Source organism: Rhinolophus hipposideros (genome assembly GCF_964194185.1).
Source record: "Rhinolophus hipposideros genome assembly, chromosome: 16".
Classification (NCBI taxonomy): Eukaryota; Metazoa; Chordata; class Mammalia; order Chiroptera; family Rhinolophidae; genus Rhinolophus; species Rhinolophus hipposideros.
The window spans coordinates 51,959,504-51,977,089 of NC_138062.1; the positions used below are offsets into that span (position 1 = coordinate 51,959,504).

General features: G+C 38.2%; 1 protein-coding gene across 2 annotated transcripts in view; it reads left to right on the plus strand.

Annotated features, from left to right (window-relative positions):
* The window catches only part of MARCHF1 (membrane associated ring-CH-type finger 1), a 656,198-nt gene that overhangs the window by 576,163 nt on the left and 62,449 nt on the right, over nt 1–17,586 (plus strand). For both annotated transcript variants that reach the window (XM_081077612.1, XM_081077613.1), the window contains one exon: nt 7,173–7,252. In XM_081077612.1, the coding sequence (XP_080933738.1) occupies nt 7,173–7,252 (80 nt within the window). The remainder of the gene's footprint in view (nt 1–7,172; nt 7,253–17,586) is intronic.

A 17,586-nucleotide genomic window follows, 5' to 3' on the forward strand; every position in this document is an offset into this window, starting at 1 on the left:
AACCCAGGAATTAGAAGTGACTAAAGTTAATACCAGAAAAGTAGATGGGATACTTAATTTATTAGGTAGTCAGGAACAATTGAAGCCTTTTGATAAGGCAAATGAAATGACTAGAGCTATACCTTAGGAAGATAAATGTCTGTAGAATACAGATCAAAATGGAGGGGAGAAAAGCGTGGCAGTGAGAACTGTAAGACTTTCTTCTCTCTGGACAGTTAACTGCCTCAGGTTGAGGGAAGGCCAAGATCTGGAACTGGATGTTCTGGCAGTGGAATTTAGATTAGGCATCAGACCTGCAACTAGAGGACTCAGGTGAAGGGGAATCCATACAACTACAGGAGCGTGGGAGATAGTCCAGGCCAGCATGACCACGGAAAGGCAACAGGCAACGAATTTATGTAAGATGAATTAGCCCACTCTCACTTCCAGTGACTGAGTTTATGTTCTTACAAAAGCATAACCTGGGACAAGGACTTGCATGGGTAGTTTATTTGGGAATTGTCTCCTAGGCAGCAGGAGTGAAGGAGAAGGGGAGTGAGAGATTAAAAACAGGAGAAGCCAATAAAAGGGTGTAGTGGAGGTCACTGATGTGTCAAATGGGGCTGATTCCACCAAGATCACCTATGAAATCCAAAGAATGTCTCCAAGAATTGATTACCTGAAAGACTAGGGGCTAGTGCATTTATCCTCTGGCTTTTGTCTCCTTTTAGTTGAGGGCTGCTTAGGGGTAACATCTCTGTGCTTTGGGGTATACTTGTATACAGGCTTTCACAGAGTGCCCTTGATTGATATTTGGCCAAGCTGAATTTGCCATTCTCTTTCATAGAAGCTTCCAAGACAGTTAACTAAGCACATATCTTTATCATTATCATTGGCCCTTACTGTACAAATGCTAGAGCTACTGCATGCCTCCTTATCAACTTCAGCCATCCAGTAATTGTTGGCTGCTCTCTAGGCATTATCACCACCCCACTTATTCCCAGCAAAGGGCTCCCTATTATGTCAGACCATGAGTGTGTCTGCTTTCTAGAACTATCTCATGTACCAACTTTCCCTCAGTTTGAATTCCCCTCAAAAAAGTACTGATGACAAGACTTTCAATGCAGGTGATGCATTTCAGAAGTCATCCCAGGAATCATAAAGGAGGGATTTAGGGAACATGAGACAAAGATGGAAGGAAAGTCAACTTAAGGGTGCAATTTGAATTCATTTATAGAGGCTTGGTTCTAATGGGACTCCTGAGAAATGCCCAAAATGTCTGTCACAATTTTCTATCTGAGGGACAGGAGAATGGATCATTTATCCACAAGCTCCTGGACACCCACCCCACCTTCTATTTTTGAGAGTTGCCCCTTTATATTCAGGCTTGTGCAAGGCCATTGCCTTCTGATGGAATTAGGACTAGAAAGTAGAAACTCAGTGGTACTCACTTGAGGTGGGACATTGTCACCATGAGGTCAGTTGGCACTCACAAGGAATTGTTCGCCAATTCTGATAGCTGCAGCTATCAGAAGTGGACTGAAGGGATGTGATGCAGGGTACCAGAGATAACTGCCTAAATCTGTTTGTCTATCCAGCTCCCAGAATGCCTCCATTTTCCTATGGAGCTTAGGCACTATGATGGGACCTCAACGCCTTCACAGAATGGTTCCTATTTCTTCCCCTAAAAGTAGTCCTTGCTCTCAGAACTAGCCTTACAATCTCCTGGTCCCAGTGGTTCTATCTAGACAGCTGCCAAAGCTTATCTTAGATTTAATCTATATCGATAGGAGTGAGTGGCTTTTGAGAAGTAGGAGGGGACACGAGCTGCTAATACAAACCAAAATTTCTGCCATGCCCTCCCTTCTGGCAATCACTGTCCCATCTGTGTTTTCAACTGTCCATCCCAATAGGACATGTAGGCTGGCTCTGCTTGGCTTGTGCAGACGAGCGCAGCTCCATTTGCTGGCCTTCTAGGGCATCTCGAGGCAGGTTTGATTCTGTGCCTTTAGTTGCAGCTTCTTTTCTTGACCTGACCAAAGAATCTGGCCTTGCTCTAAGACTTCCCCAGTGATGTGAATTGCCAAAGGTGGACTGGGCTTTCCCTTTTTGAAAAGATATTCCATGCCTTCCAAAAGATATTCCGTGCCTTCCGTGCCTTCCACTTCTTTTCTGTGCCCAAAAGAGCATTAAGACAACTTGCCCGAATGCCACTCTTTTCTATTTTTTGCCGTCTGGCTTGTGTCTTCCTGTATGCACCACTTTTAATCCACTGAATTACAGACTTAGCTTCAAGATCACTTTCTTCTACATCTAGATTTTGTACTCAGCCAATAGGATGGATGCTCATTACACAGGGTTTCTTAGGAATCCCACATGGCCCTCAGCAGGTAGTGCGATAAATTTTGCAAAATGTAGTGGAGGGAAGCATGTGAATTTCTAAAAGTAAGCTGAGTTTCCTTACCTTCCTCTTAAACCCTCTTTACCGCTGACATGGGAAATGTTTTCCTCCTTTTTTTTTTTTTTAATCAAAACAAGACCTCAGTGTCTATCAGTTCAGAACTTAAACACATTCTTCACACTTTCAAGGTTTCTTCCCATTTGCTTCAATTTTCAGAATACACTGGGGGAGGGACCTCTATTTAGAGTTCTGTACTGCAGGTTTTTACCAGACCTATTGCTAAAGCACCACTCCTTGGCTGTTGAACCTGGTGATTAGCTCTTTGTTACAGTTAAGCTAGACTCTTACCTTCCAGTCTATTTGGGTTTTCATTGGTCTTGCCAGGCCTCTTGCCTGGGTAGTCTTTTCTGTGGCCCTCTGTTAAAAAGTCATGTTAATTTTAACTCTGGTGACTCTTGCTTACTCCCCCAGGCTAACAATCTCATTTCTCTTTCACACACTCACAAAAGCACGAGGAGACCTGTGGATTCCCTCACTCATACCAGGCTGTGGGAATGGGAGAACTGGCTTAGGTCCATCTGCCTCATCACTTCTACCACGTCCTATTCCTCCTCTCCCTCTGCTATTGGGTGTGGTAAAATTATGACCAGAAGTCCAAGATCTCTTCTACATACATACAATTGAGATTTGGGGATTTAGAAAACATTTTATAATAAAAAAAAAGAAACAGGCTTTCAGGAATATTATCACTGGAGTTTCAGAAGAAAAAAAATAACTAATGTGAATTTGAAGGAGGGCATTGTCCCCTTTGACCTTATCCAGTGGTTCTTATCTTTGGATGCACGTTGAGTCACTAGGGCAGCTTTTAAGAATACTGATGGGCAGAGTCTGTGCCCTAAGTCCCATTCCTCGGATTTTAAAATTAGAGCCAGGGAGAGGTATTTTTTTAAAAAACCTCCCCAGTGATTCTAATTTTTAGCCAGGATTGAGAATCATTGAGTTAAGTCTGTTATGTGTCTTTTCTCTCAATGAGGGGACACCATTGAGCCCATTTTTGAGGAGAAAACATAATTTTCTGACAATGAGTAAAAAGAATTCTAATATTTCGAGATCAGTGTCCTATTACAACCCTTGGACGCTCTACAAAGCCCTTTCCTGATCAATGATTTCATGTTACCCTCCAACAATCCTTTTATGTAGATGTCATAATGACTATATTTAATTGAAGGAGAGAAGTGCAGCTCAAAGAGGCTAAATAAGCAATGACTTTATCACTAAATATTGAAGGAAACCCCTCCCCCCACACAAATATCGATTATTAATATTAATAGTTGTTATTTATCACATCAGCATTTATATGATTAAGAAGTTATTTTTCCTTTTATTAAAATTAAAGATTTTAAATATTCCAGAACTATATAACCTGAAAAATAAACATTTTTTATAATCCCGCCTCACAAAGATAATCACTGTTAATGGTTGAACATATACTTCTCCAGATGTGTCCTATTCATATGATAACATACATCATGAAAGCTTTATTTACCCAAACTGGATCATACTACCTAAAACTTTGAATTGCTTTGCTTAAATTGACTTTTTACATAAAAATATATCCTCCAAATATGTGTGTGAGTTTGTGTGTGCATGTATGTAGTATATCTCATTCCTTTTAATGGCTTATGTATCTCATTGTAAATAACTAAACATTTGAGTTGTTTTCAATTTCTCACTATTACAAACAATGCTATAATGAACGTTCTTGTTATAATGAAAATATCTTTGGGCAATTGTGCAAGTGTTTTAGCAAAACTGATTCTTATAAGAAGAATTTCTGACTTGAATAGCATAGACATTTTTTGTTTTAATAGAGTTTACCAAATTGCCCTCCAACAAGTTGTGCCAATTTACAATTAGGTACTTCCAAAATATATCATGATGCTTGGTTTTCCTCACCTCAGTACACTGGGTATAATCAATCTTTTTAAATATGCTGTTCTAATAAGTGGAAATAAATACCATTTCCAACTGAATTTGCATTTTTTTTTTTTGCTTGAGATTTTGTGTCTTTTTTTATATGTGGCTTTTGGCCATGTGTAATTTCTTCTCTGTGAACTACCTGTCTCTGTGTTTTACTCATTTTTCTCAAAGATTAATCAACTTTCCTTCCTTGATTTGTAAAATATCTCTGAATACTAGAGAAATTAGCTGTTTGGCCATTATATATGTTAGGAATATGGCATTACCTATGGCTTTGAAATTTTTTCTGGGATAGTGTTGATATGTGAATATATGTATTTCTTTTTTATAAATTAGAAATTGTTTTTTTAATATCATGCTTATCTGTCTTTTCCTATGTTATTTTTGTTGTTGTTTTATTTCATCCTAATAAAGGGATTCCATTCCACAATATTATAAACATATTTAGTTATGTGTTCTTCTCATATTTTTATGGTTTTATTTTACTACAGTTAAGTCTTTCATACTTAACTATTTCATACACCTAAATTTTAGTGTAGATAGTGAAGAAGGAATCTAGCTTTACATTTTTTCATTCAAATGACTGGTCATTTTTCCCCATGCTATTTATGTAATAACCTACTCTTTTCCCACTGTTTTGAAATGCAACTTTAGATAGATTAGATAGATACACTTAAGATAGATGATAGATGATAGATTTCTATTCTAACGATGTGTCTTTTTTCTTTGCCACCCACATATTATTCTGTCTTGCTATCTGGTAAAAGTGCTTTAATCTATGATTCCACTTAGCTTTTATTAAAGAATTTCCCTAGTTCTTTCCCTGTATTACTTTTTTCAGCTGATCTTTCAAGAATATGTATCATATTGAAACATAAAACAGCCAGTTGGGATTGTATTTTTTTAAATTATGCCACCTCTCAATCACCACTGTATCCTGGATATGTTGAATCCTAGTTCTTCTTCCTGCTTACTGTGACCCTGGACCTTCCAATTCTCAGCTGTCAAAGTGAGCTTTCTAGTGTCCAAATTTAATCATTTCCATTTGCTGCTGAATATCTGTCAATGACTTTCCATTTATCGGAAAATACAACCCACACTTTCCAGTGTGGCATACAGGACCTCTGTCTTCTCCTTTATCTTGACTTTGTATTACTTCTTATTTCATTCAACTCCTTCCCTATAGTTCTTACAAAACTTTCTGTGGTTCCCGAACAAGCCACATTCAGTCTAATCTGTGCTCTTGTACATCCTTCTCCCTGTCTGGACTGCCCTCCCCCACTCTACTCGCACTCACTCTTTTGAGGTTAGGTGTCATTTCCTCTGGGACACTTACTTTAAATCTCTGCTCCATTCTACATTAGGTGCACTCCTTTCACCAGAACTCCTATTGCTAGAATCTACCAGGATCTGCTAGACTATTACCATTGCCTGTTCTTTTCCATCTCTTCTCCACTAAACAGGAAGCCCCTTCGGGATGCCATCTCTTTCTTTCTTCTCAGAGCTCATTGTATCTATTACATAATAGTTAGCATTAGTTTCTCTTTCTCTGGATCCCAAAAGGTGTGTATATCTTAAATATGGGAATGTTTGGAACTACTTTGAGATTAATTTTTCTAACTTTACTGGTATTTTTCTTGGTGGCAAAATTGTGCGTTTCATCTGTGCAGTCAGACTGGCCTGAGTCTTGACCTAGGACTTCTTTGGTTTCCTCCTGTGTAAAGGTGGAAAAGTGTACCGCTAAGGGGTTAGAGATCAGATGAAGGACCAAGATTCCTCATCCAACCCTGTGCTCAACATCTACTAGTAAGAAAAGGCACCAAATTCTCAGTTTCTCCATCTGTAATGTGAAATAATTATAGTATTTCCCACATGCATTTCTTGTGAGTATTAATGAATGAACAGATGAAAATCACTTAGAACAGTGACTGACACATAAAGTCACTCAAAACTGTTATTATTATTTCCCTCTCACGAGGTTATCATAAGGATTAAAGAGACAGTAGATCATGTCATAGCACAGTGCCCTGGTACACAGTAAATTCTCAACGCATTCTAGCTTTTGATTTATCATCATCTGTATCAAGTACAATGGGTTAAAGAAGTCAAAAAGAGTACAGAAAATGCTGTGTTTCATAGGTAGGAGCTTAGGGAAATATACTCAATTTTGTGCCACTAATCTGAAGTATTCCGTACTCTCTTATTCTTAGGCTCCATATAGTCACAGGGTTAAAAGACGTGAAAGATCAATAACATTACAATGGATAAATTTTATTAGTTTCAATGATGAAATAGTACTAACTGTAGGCTTTTACATATTACAAACTATTTTCAAATATGTTATATCATGGAGCCTTGATGTGACATAATGTGAACTCCAGGTACCATTGAGCAATCTAATGGTGATGTGATTATTTCGGCTTCCCAGATTTTTATCATCCTTGTCACATAATAGCCTTTATGTCCTTCATAGCATAAAATATTCAACTGTTTCCCATTTGTTTCCAATGCAAATCAAGCAATTCCACTCAAATGTTTACAGTAAGTAGAATAGAAACCGTAGATTCATCTTCCTCTCTCATAAATGAAGCAACAGCAGAGTGGTGCAGCATCTCAGCTGTTTCAAGTTCCTCAAAAAAGTTTTACTTTTGCAAAACGCACGTCTAACTTCCTACATTCTGTGAGCTGTGCTATAAGCAACATGACCGGCAGCCACATTTGTTGTAATTTTTTCAATATGTGGAAAAAAAGCAAAATATCGACCATGTATTACCTTAACCAAGATGCCAAATTATCTAACTTGTTTCTCCAGGCAAGCAGCCCAACAACAGGGACAGCTCCCAGGAGCCAGTCAAGGTTGTCTGTCTGTCCGTCCACTCAGGACATCTGCAGGTAAGTGCTCAGCAAACGATCCCACTTAATATTTTTTTGAGTAGTGTTTTGTATTCTTGTTTTATATTCAGAGACTATGTGGCTCTTGCTTCTGCCTTACATTGTCCATGGGTGATTTATACTGGCTTAATCTTTTTTTTTTTCCTTTAGTACATTTTCTTCATTTGATCTTTATTTACCAACTTCTGGTCCATGCTATCATTTTCATCATTTTCTCTCTCTGTTTCCCTCTGGCTTTCCTCTCCATTCCCATTTCCCATCCTTTGCCTGCTGCTTTGTCTAGGTCTACCATCTTGCATGATACATCAGAAGATGGATTTGAGTAGTGCCCCCTTCTTATGGTGCTGAGCCCTGCTAGGAAGGACTTTGGTAAGAAATCAGTAAAACAAAGGCCTACGAGTAGGAGAAGGTCCTCTGAGATATATGAGCATGCAGGAGAGCCAATAAAAGGAAAAAGAAATGATTTCAAACTCCCAATCTCAAGCCCCAGATGGAGTAAGCTTCACACAGATTCTTCAGATTTATCTTCCATAGATGAGGGTCATTGGATTCAGGCAAAAAGAAGAGCCCAAGTTAAATTCCGACTGTTATGAAGAAGAAGAAATAATAATAAATCATGTGAAAATTTGGATGGGTCTTCTTCTCCTAATAGAATTGATCTGGTAGATTTGGGATCCAAAAATGAAAAGCAACAAGAGCTGATCAAATGTGAGAGTTGCTCCTTAAATGTCTGCAGAGGAAAAGGCACATGGCACCAAGGGTACAGTCTTTCCCTGCCTAGAGGATCCTTTGAGATTAAGAGGTCCTCAAGGAACCATAAAGAACTCAAAGGCAGATACCAACACAGGAACCCACAGCTCTTGCATAGTTTTAGGCAAAATGAAACAATCAAGAGAAGATTTTCAGAGACAGATTCCAGCACTGAATATTGGCAGTTACAGAAGGCAGCATGTATGTGGATGATATAAGGTTCCAGGTGAATAACTGTTCAGAAGCCTCCTGCCTCCTACGATGCTTCTGATAATGTAGAAATATGCAGGTCAGTCACTATAGAGAAAGACTTGATGACATTCAAATGTATTTCTTTTTGCTGTGAGTTAGGAGTGAGTTAAAACATGACATTTATTCATGCTGCTATTTGTCTGGTTGGATATAAGGTGATAAAATGAGAAGGGGTGGGTCTGAATAAAACAATGTGGAAGTATTCATGGATTTGAAAACTGTTTCAGAATAGAATTAAATTTCTCCTTTCCCCTTCTTTTAATTCAATAATAATTTACTCTGGTAAAGAGAATGACAAACCAATTGAGTCTTATACCCATTCTAGTTAAGACAGCACTAGTGGAGGAAAGATGAGTGAGAGTGTATGAAATCTTGGACTCTTCAATGTAAATTTCGTGAACTGTTAGCACCCTGACACAAAGATATTCAAGGTTTGGGGGTTTTAAGGTCAGATTTTTGTATCAAAAAATCTATTTTGCAGTTGGTGCTAATTTGTTCTCCAGTTGTCTTACTCAGCAGGGTTATTCAAGTCTGAAAGAACACAGACAGGTCCTGGACTTACCAGTGGGGTTGCTGGAGCCTTCAGGGAAGGGGATGACATTTACTTTGTGATTATCACATACTAAAAGCTTTCCACATGTAGACAGTTCAGAGCTGTAAGACTACTGTCTTGCACTTTTTACCCAACTGCACACGTTTTCAAAATAACAATGTTAAAAAAAATTATAGGAATACCCATGCTGTTTTTCACACATGAGACCATTTAAACACAACACGTATTTTCACATTTTCATATTATACCCAATCATTAAAGTTGGTTGAATTCTGTTAGGGAGCAAGTGAATTTTTTGTTGCATAATGCTTGATTGTTTGGGCTTGTTTTTAGGAAAGTTAAAATTACTGTATAAAACATGTATGTGTGTTTTATGTGAATCAGGTGGCTCAGAGAATGCTGTCTATGTCCATTCAGGGTGGAAAAAGAGAACAATTGAACTCTGGATGTAAATAATATGAGATGGTTTGCTTCTCTGCGAGTTTTGGAAGGTAGTCATTCACAAAATGCTCATTCATTTATTTAAGCATCTGGTGTGCCTCAAATTTTATTCTAGGCATTGAAAATATTATAATGCATACCATTTGTATACTTTCTGACTCCTTAGAGCTTACAGTCTGATTAGATTAAGAGACACAAAACTATTGTATAGTTAATGTATAATTACAAATATGAAAGGAATATGAAAACACATAACAAGGAAGTTTTCCTTATTCTGGGAGATGGGAGAAGAACTCTCTTAAGGAAGTGACAAGCTGACTGAGGCTCAAAGGATGACAGGAATTGATCAAGGAAAGAAACAGGGAGAGCCATCCAGGCAGAGTGCCACTACATGAAGCCAGGAGGAGAGAACAAGTTTAGCAATTCAGGGAACTGAAAACTGGCTGTTGTGGCCAGGGTGTGGTGAGTGAGGGGGATGGGTGACAGACACAAGGACACAGAGGTGGAGAGGGCCATGTAAGATGTGCTAAGGGATTTAAAAGATAGGTGACACCATTTGATTTACATATTAATGTAAGTTTCCTGTAATCTTCTGAATATAATTTAAATGTGGCTTAGCTAAAATGTTGGGGGATGGAACAAAATACTGTTTCTAGTCTCGACCAGCTGTTGTCATTCCCCAAATCTACTCCCAACATAATTTAATGAAAAACAGTCGAAGAAGCTAGTTGTAGGATTAATGGTAATTGGAGAAAAACATAATGCTTGCAATTAAAGTCAGAATGGCTGTTCTTCCCAACTGAACAGCACTGCTCTGGGGGAACATTTTCAAAAGACAGGACGTTTAACTTAGACTTCTATTAATGAAAGAGAAATTGATGGGCCTATTGTTAGTATTTCTTGCTGTGAGTTACCATCAAAATCTGCCCACTAAGCAAATACTAAGGGCAGCGTATTGTACCAAATACCCAGGATAAATAGTGACAAGACTGGATTCTTGCCTTCACACCTGAAAATGTGAAAGTTCAAGATATAGAACAGGGTGAATTTAAAAAGAGGGATACTATAGGATTTTGAATAAAGAAAAATTGCTGAGAGCTGGAACAATCTGGGAACCTTAAAAAGTAGGATTGGGACTGAGGAGAGTAGAGTTTAGATTGGCAAACATGCATGGAAGGCAATGCAGTCTCTCAGGCAGGGGAAATGCCATGAGCCCAGCCAGAGATGTGGGAATAGCACAGTGCATTTAAGAATTTTGTGTAAATGTGTGTGATTAGGTTGAAAGGTGTGCATCGATTGATAACAACTAATTTTTTTTTAAAAAGACATTGTAAACAAAACATGCATATCCTTCCCAGGAGTTTATTCTGTACATCCTTATTTTCAAATTGCCTCAATGAACCTCTTGGTACCAACAGGCTGCCTCGAAAGTTGAGGACAGATCAAGGGGATTGTATTCCCTTTAGCCCATCTTCAACCAAAGAAGTTTCGTGAATCTGTCTTAAATAATAATAATCCTTTAAGAAAGAAAGAACGTTCCACTGCAAAAAATAGTAATAATACAAAGAGTATTTGCTATTAATAAATAAAATAAGGTTGATGAAGAATAACATATACAGAATAGTCACAGTGTTCTTCTGAGCACGTCCTGGGAAAGGAGCCTAGATTTAGGAGAACGAGTTGTGATATGGTGGAAGTATCCTGCTTTGAGAAAAGTAAGACTAGGATGAAAAAGGGTAATGAAAGGGGGGGACACTTGTGTACCGGCATTCCGCCAGGTGAATAGGAACAATCTTAATGTTTGGAATTGGTGAGAGCATAAGACAAAGGAGTCAAGAATGACTCCAAACCTTGGAACTTGGGAGAGAATAAATGCTGGTGTTGCTGACAAAGGCAGAAGAGGGCAGAAGCAAGTTGGTTTGGAAAAAAACAAGGTGAGTTCAATTATAGACAGGCTATTTGTGGTTGCAATGACATTCAAGGGTCAGCTGTCCAGCCAACAATCTGAGACTTGTCACTGAAACATTGGGCAGCAGTCAGGGCTGGGTCTGTGTGATTTTTCAAGCATTAGTGAGCTATACACAGAGCAACATGAAGAAATTGAATATTTGCAATTGTCATTAACATGATGTATTAGCACAAGGCAATAGCACAAAGATATTAAAAATGAAAATCTTCTCAAGACCAGGGAGGACATACAGATTTGTGTGTCATTCTCAGAGAGGTGACTGCAATGTCTGGAAAGTGAATGAAATCTTTAAATGGAAGGGGGAGAAGCCTCTAGATGGACACGGCCTGAGCACCAGAGTCTTCTGTGTAAAGGGAAGGAAGCTGACCCGTGGGAGAAGCAGTAATTGCCTGTGAACTCACACTCCTACTGCTTCAGATGTGCATAGGCAGGACCAGTCTCAGCCACACCACAAAGCAGAAGAAGCTTCCGAGCCCTTCCTCCTTCTCTGTTCCTGGCATGTAGTCCCCCCACAGACACTCTGTGTTCTTTCCCACCCTCATCAAAGCCTTATTCAGAGCAAGTTTCTCTATTAGCCAATCACTTACAGGAAATTTAAATCATCGTGCTACTACATCCATAGGTGTGTAGTGGGAAAAGCTTTGCCTTTTTATAGGGGAAAAAAAAGAATTACGTTTAGAAAAAGTGTGAATTAGATCATGTCAGCCCCTGCTTGAGATTTTTCAACGGCTTTTAATTGCCTTCAGTGACAAATTAAAAATCTTTAAGATGATTTGCAAGTCCCCGCATGATCTATCTATCAGCTCTGCCTCTCCAGCTTCAATATTCATCATTAACAATGACCTATTCATGCTGGCCTGTCTTTAATTCCCTGAAAGTGCCCAGGCCTGTCCCTTTTAAGGCTTAGAATGTCTTCACATTATCCCCTGTGCCCATCACCAGATTAGCTCCTGGTCACTCTTTCTTGGTTTAAATGTCATTTCTTCAGGTACACCTTCGTGATTCTCTAACCAACACTCAGGTCCCCTGGGAGTCACTTTGAGAGCATAATTTTAAATAGTGAACATATAGGTATTTTTGGGATCAACGGTGTCAGATTTGTGCACTACAGTGTCCACAGTGCCTGGCAGATAGCACATATTCAACACAGTTTTTGAGTGAATAGATGTAGGAAAATGAATTTTTTTAAGGGAGTCATTCTTCCTGTGTGAAATCACAGTACTAAGCGTTGGGTTACCTCACCTGCTATGGAGCCAACATGAAAAAAAACACAAAACTCTACACCAGCAGTTCTCAAACCTGAGTGGACATCAATCCCAACTACAAGGCTTATTAAAATACAGATCATTGGACCTCCTCCAGAGTTCCTGATTCCCTTACTTTGGGATTGGACCCATGAATTAGCATTTCTAAAATGTTCCCAGGTGATACAGATGTTGCTGACCCAGGGATCACATTTTGAGAACCACTGTTCTATGCTACAACATGTCCACGAGCTTTAACTGGGAAGAGAAAAAAGCAAAAGTAATTGAAAGGATGAGTTTGGGAAGCATAACTATAGTTTTCTATCATTCTGCTGAATGCAGACACAGCGTGATTAGGTTATGTTTCTGTATTTTACACTGTCATACCAGCACAGTGTGGGTCATCTTAATAAAACCATAGACTGACAATGTCCCAGCTTTACCAGGAAAGTCATGGTTTGGATATCGTTTCTCTGCAAACCCACTTCCTCATCCCAACTACCCCCATTTCTCTCAGTGAGTCCACAAATCCCTTGAATTTTCAGTTTTGACTCTTCTTCTGCATTGAATACATGCAGTCTCTAACCAAGGCCTGCTGTTTCTTCCTCCAGATATTGCTTTTGATGTGTGCCTTCTTTCTCATTACCAATGTCCTATTGTGGTCCTTCTCTCTACATCTGCCTGTTTTGGTCAGGACTCCTCCACCAGGTTAAAATTTTCTGAAACCAATTCAAATGCACTGAAGTAAGAATTGGATATATTAGCCACAGAAATAGAAAGTCCAGGTATACTGATGGCTTCAGGGACTCCAGAGTCTCCGATAATGTGCTTCCTCCTTCTCTCTCTCTCTCTCTCTCTCTCTCTCTCTCTCTCTCTCTCTCTCTCTCTCTCTGTCTCTCTTCTTTTCTGAGTGTTTCTCTCATTTTTGCCAACTGCAGACAAACTTCCTCTATACAGCATAGGGAAGAGACACTGTGGACAGACATAGCTTCAGGCTTACATTTTACCAGCAGTGACCTAACAGAAAAGAGAAACGCCCTCTAGTAGCAGTTACACATGAAATCCGGGGATGAAAGATAATTAACCTGCCCTTAGGTCACAGCCTTGGGGTCACCACAGTCACCAGCAGCGTGAAGCATTATGCTGAGAGCAAATCCCTGGGTGGGCAGGCAGGATTTAAAATGTGGCTATTGGAAAGCCCTCCAGAACCTGATGAAGAGTGGAAAAGACATTTCAACAACAAAAAGAGCAGCACCAGTACCAGAAGAAGTGGGAAAAGAATTCTGAGCAAAAATAAATAAATAAATAGTAGTGCTCAACTACCATCAAATACAGTTCTTCCCCTCTGAAATGTCTTTCTCTTTCTCTCCAAATGCCCATTGTTAGGTATACTTCAATATTCACCTCATATTTAAAAAAAAAAACACACAGAACTTTATTGTTTTATTTGTTTGTTTTATTTATTTGTTTGTTTTATTTGTTTGTTTTTATTTTTTTAAGGAGGGTGCCCATTGTTAGGTATACTTCAATATTCACCTCATATTTAAAAAAAACACACACACAGAACTTTATTGTTTTATTTGTTTGTTTTTATTTTTTTAAGGAGGGTGCAGTTCACAGGGGCCCATGCAGGGATCAGAATGTCAACCTTGGTGTTATTAGCACCAAGGCTCTAACCAACTGAGCTAACTGGCCACCCCCAATATTCACCTCATTTTTATTCTCTTTCAAGAAGCTTTTCCAAACTGTTCTGGTCTATAGTGATCTTTTTTTTTCTTTTTTTTTCTTGGAATTCCCATAACCTTTAGAGTCACAGTTGTTTAGTAGGCAGTTGTTTTATTTAGTATGCAGTTGTTCTCTAACAGTGTCATCTACATTCGTTCTCTCTTTCCTATGGAATAAGCTTCTTGAAGATAGGAATCATGCCTTACACCTATTTTGTGCCCTCCACAGTCCTCAGAATAATTCTGGCCTTTAGCATGGTTCAAACAGAACTCTTGTAATGGCTTTGCAAAAACCGTGGGCACAATCATAGGAGCTGGGTGGTTCAGGGTAGAACAAATAAAGAATATTGAATTTCATCAATGGCCTCTTTAAAAGAAGGAGAGCACAAAAGTAAATAACTCCTGGTGATGTTCTAGTTCGAGCTTGGTTGGACGGTGAGTTTGAAGGGATACTTTGTATTGTCTTGGTATAGCGTTCAATAGGTATGTTCTCATTTCTTCATTAAGAAAAGAATTTGAGGAAAAATTGGATGAAAAAAACAGTAAAAGTAGTCTACGTTGACTTAATTCTTGCAAGTTGCAGGAACTTTTAAAGTAGGTGTAGTAAAATGGTCAGAGAAAATTTCTAAAACTCCAAATGTCCATAACAGAAGACTACTTTTCAAGAGCAAGGAGCTCATACTTTGTGACAAAGCTCTAGCATTTATAAGATTAATTTAGATAGTTTTGAGTAATAGGCCTGAGCTCCTAAGAAAATTTGGCTTAAAATGGGCCCTTTGTATTCCTGTCATCATATCTGTGTGCTCATTCATTTCACACATTGAACAACTATTTGTTGGTAATTTACTGTGTATCAAAGCAATGTTCTAGAAACTGTAAATACAGTGGAAAATACAGTAATAGTCCCATTCCTCATGAGCTATATCACAGTTGGTTAGACAAACAATTAAACAGGCAAATGTTTAAAAAAGAAACTCCATGAATGAAGCAAAAGGAACACATATATTTACTAGAACAAAGCAGGTTTCCCTGAGGAACTAACAATTGAGAAATTCAAAGGAGAAGTAAGAGTAAGTCAAGCAAAGAGAAGAGATAATCTATTCCAGGAAAAAGATATGTCATCTGTGAACACCCAGAGATGATTGAGATACGGTGTAAAAGGATTTCAGTGTGTCCTAGCAGAGAGCAGGAGTGGGGTGGTAGCCAATCATGGAGTTCTCTGTCAACCATAGTTAGGAGTTGGGATTGTGATCTAATCACCAGGGGAACGTTCTATAGACTTTTAAGCAAAAGTGACACCGTCACTTTTGGGTTTTAGAAGATCACTCAAGATGCTTTTAGAAAATAGATTAGAGGGTAAAACACTGAAATCAAAGGAAACCAATTAGAAAGGAATAACTGTTCCAGAGAACAGGTAATGGCGGCTGTGAGAATAAAAAGAAGTAGATGTAATTTAAAAGTATTTTGAAATTAAATCAAACGGGACTTGATGATATCTAATCTCAAGTTTCTGACTTAGAAAACAGTGTAGATTATAGTACCAATTATGACTGAGAGAACAAACACACTACTTGAAAGACAGATTTAGAAGGTGAAGGTAGAGTTTAGTCTTAGACATGATGTTTTGAGATGCAAGGCAAATATCCAAAGAGAGAGATCCTGGAGGCCAGTATATATAAAGGTCTATATGCTCTAGAGTTCAGAAGAGGTATCTCGACTTTAAATGAAGATTAGGAAGTCTTGAGCATATAGATGGTGATTGTCAAGATCTCCCATGGAAAATTTGTAAACTGAGAAGATGAGGGCATGAAGAACACTGTGGAATAGCAACATTTAGTGGTCCTGAAAAAGAAAAAGAAACCAAAAGAGAGAAAGAGCAGAATGGATAAGGAGAGAGATGAAAGCCCAGGAGTGTGTAAAGGAAAGAGGGAATATAATAAATAGAAAGAGAGATGAATTTGGAGGCCTTTTTTTTTTTTTGGTTTATTTTTTAATTTAGAGGACCCTTGAACTGAGAGAGAGAGAGAGAGAGAGAGAGAGAGAGAGAGAGAGAGAGAGAGAGAGAGAGAGAGAAAATGCAGAAAACTAAGAGGATTGTTTATTTATTAAAGTCCCACAGACAAAGTAGGAAAGGAAGGGACTGAAAGCCCATAATAGGATTGCCATAGCAAGGAAAATAGGTATATCTTTCTTTGCAATAGAAGTAAAAGGGGATATAATAAATGTGGACAAATATAGATGTACAGATTATAAATATTTCTTTTTGATGGCCTTGTAGAGAAGGGGGTTGGTTGCAGGATCAAACATCCAGTGAAATTTGCATTTCAGAAAAACAACAAATAATTTTTTTATTGGGACATACTCATACTACAAATATATATGTATATTTGTTGTTTATCTGAAATTCACATTTAACTGAGATCCTGTATATTTTTGCTAAGTCTGGCAATGCTCAACATAATAAGATAGAAAAATATTATTGAAAGTTCTGTTGAGGGTCATAACTATGATTTTATGTGGCCACAGACTGAAAGAAGTGTAATTTGCCTCTGCCACACATCATTTAAATGTACATACAACCAAAGAAGGCAATTGAACATGGACCTAAGGGAGTGACATCATGAAACGTCTAAGTTTCACATTTAGCAGAGTTTTGTGTGTGTATCCTCATGTATCCCCAGATAAACTTGAAATTTAAACGCTAAGAAAAATATGCTTTGCAATTAAGATTTTTAAAGTAAAATAACACTTCAGTGAGTAGTTTTGTTCTCAATATTGATTTAAAGAAAAAATATTCTTTTTACCTTAAAATTTCAGCCATATGCTAGTCATTGGAAAGACTGGGTTCATAGACTCACATCACCCAGGTCACTTTTTCACCTGCTGTTTGATGGTCTTTGGTAGATCCACATACGTTATCAACTAGCCCTTCCTTACACATATAATTGCTGGGGCAGCCTCTTTCCTTTCAGTCTCTAAATATGAGAACATTCTTTCTAATATTTAATCAGCCTGTGTCCTTGTATTTTCTACTGGTTACTACTAGATTTATATTCACTCAGTTATGCATTCTGTTACTTCTTTCTATTCATTTTTCTGTATAAAAATGAGACTGATGTTCTATTGTCAAAGTCTATTCCATGAGTACAAGATAAACTGCTCCGAGTCTTCACTATTCAAGTGAGAAAGGTCATCCTAAGTAAGTTAATGAGGAGCATTCATTTCCAAGAGGTAACAGATTCTTAAATTCTCAAATTTATTCTCTTCCTTACGCCTTTGTCTTCCTTTTGCTGAGTCTTGTAGGGTTTAATAACCACCTTTCTCCTGTTCATTTTAATAACAGCTGAGTTGGTAGGAAATATAGGTACGAACACTTTATAACCTGCCAGAGTTACTTGGAT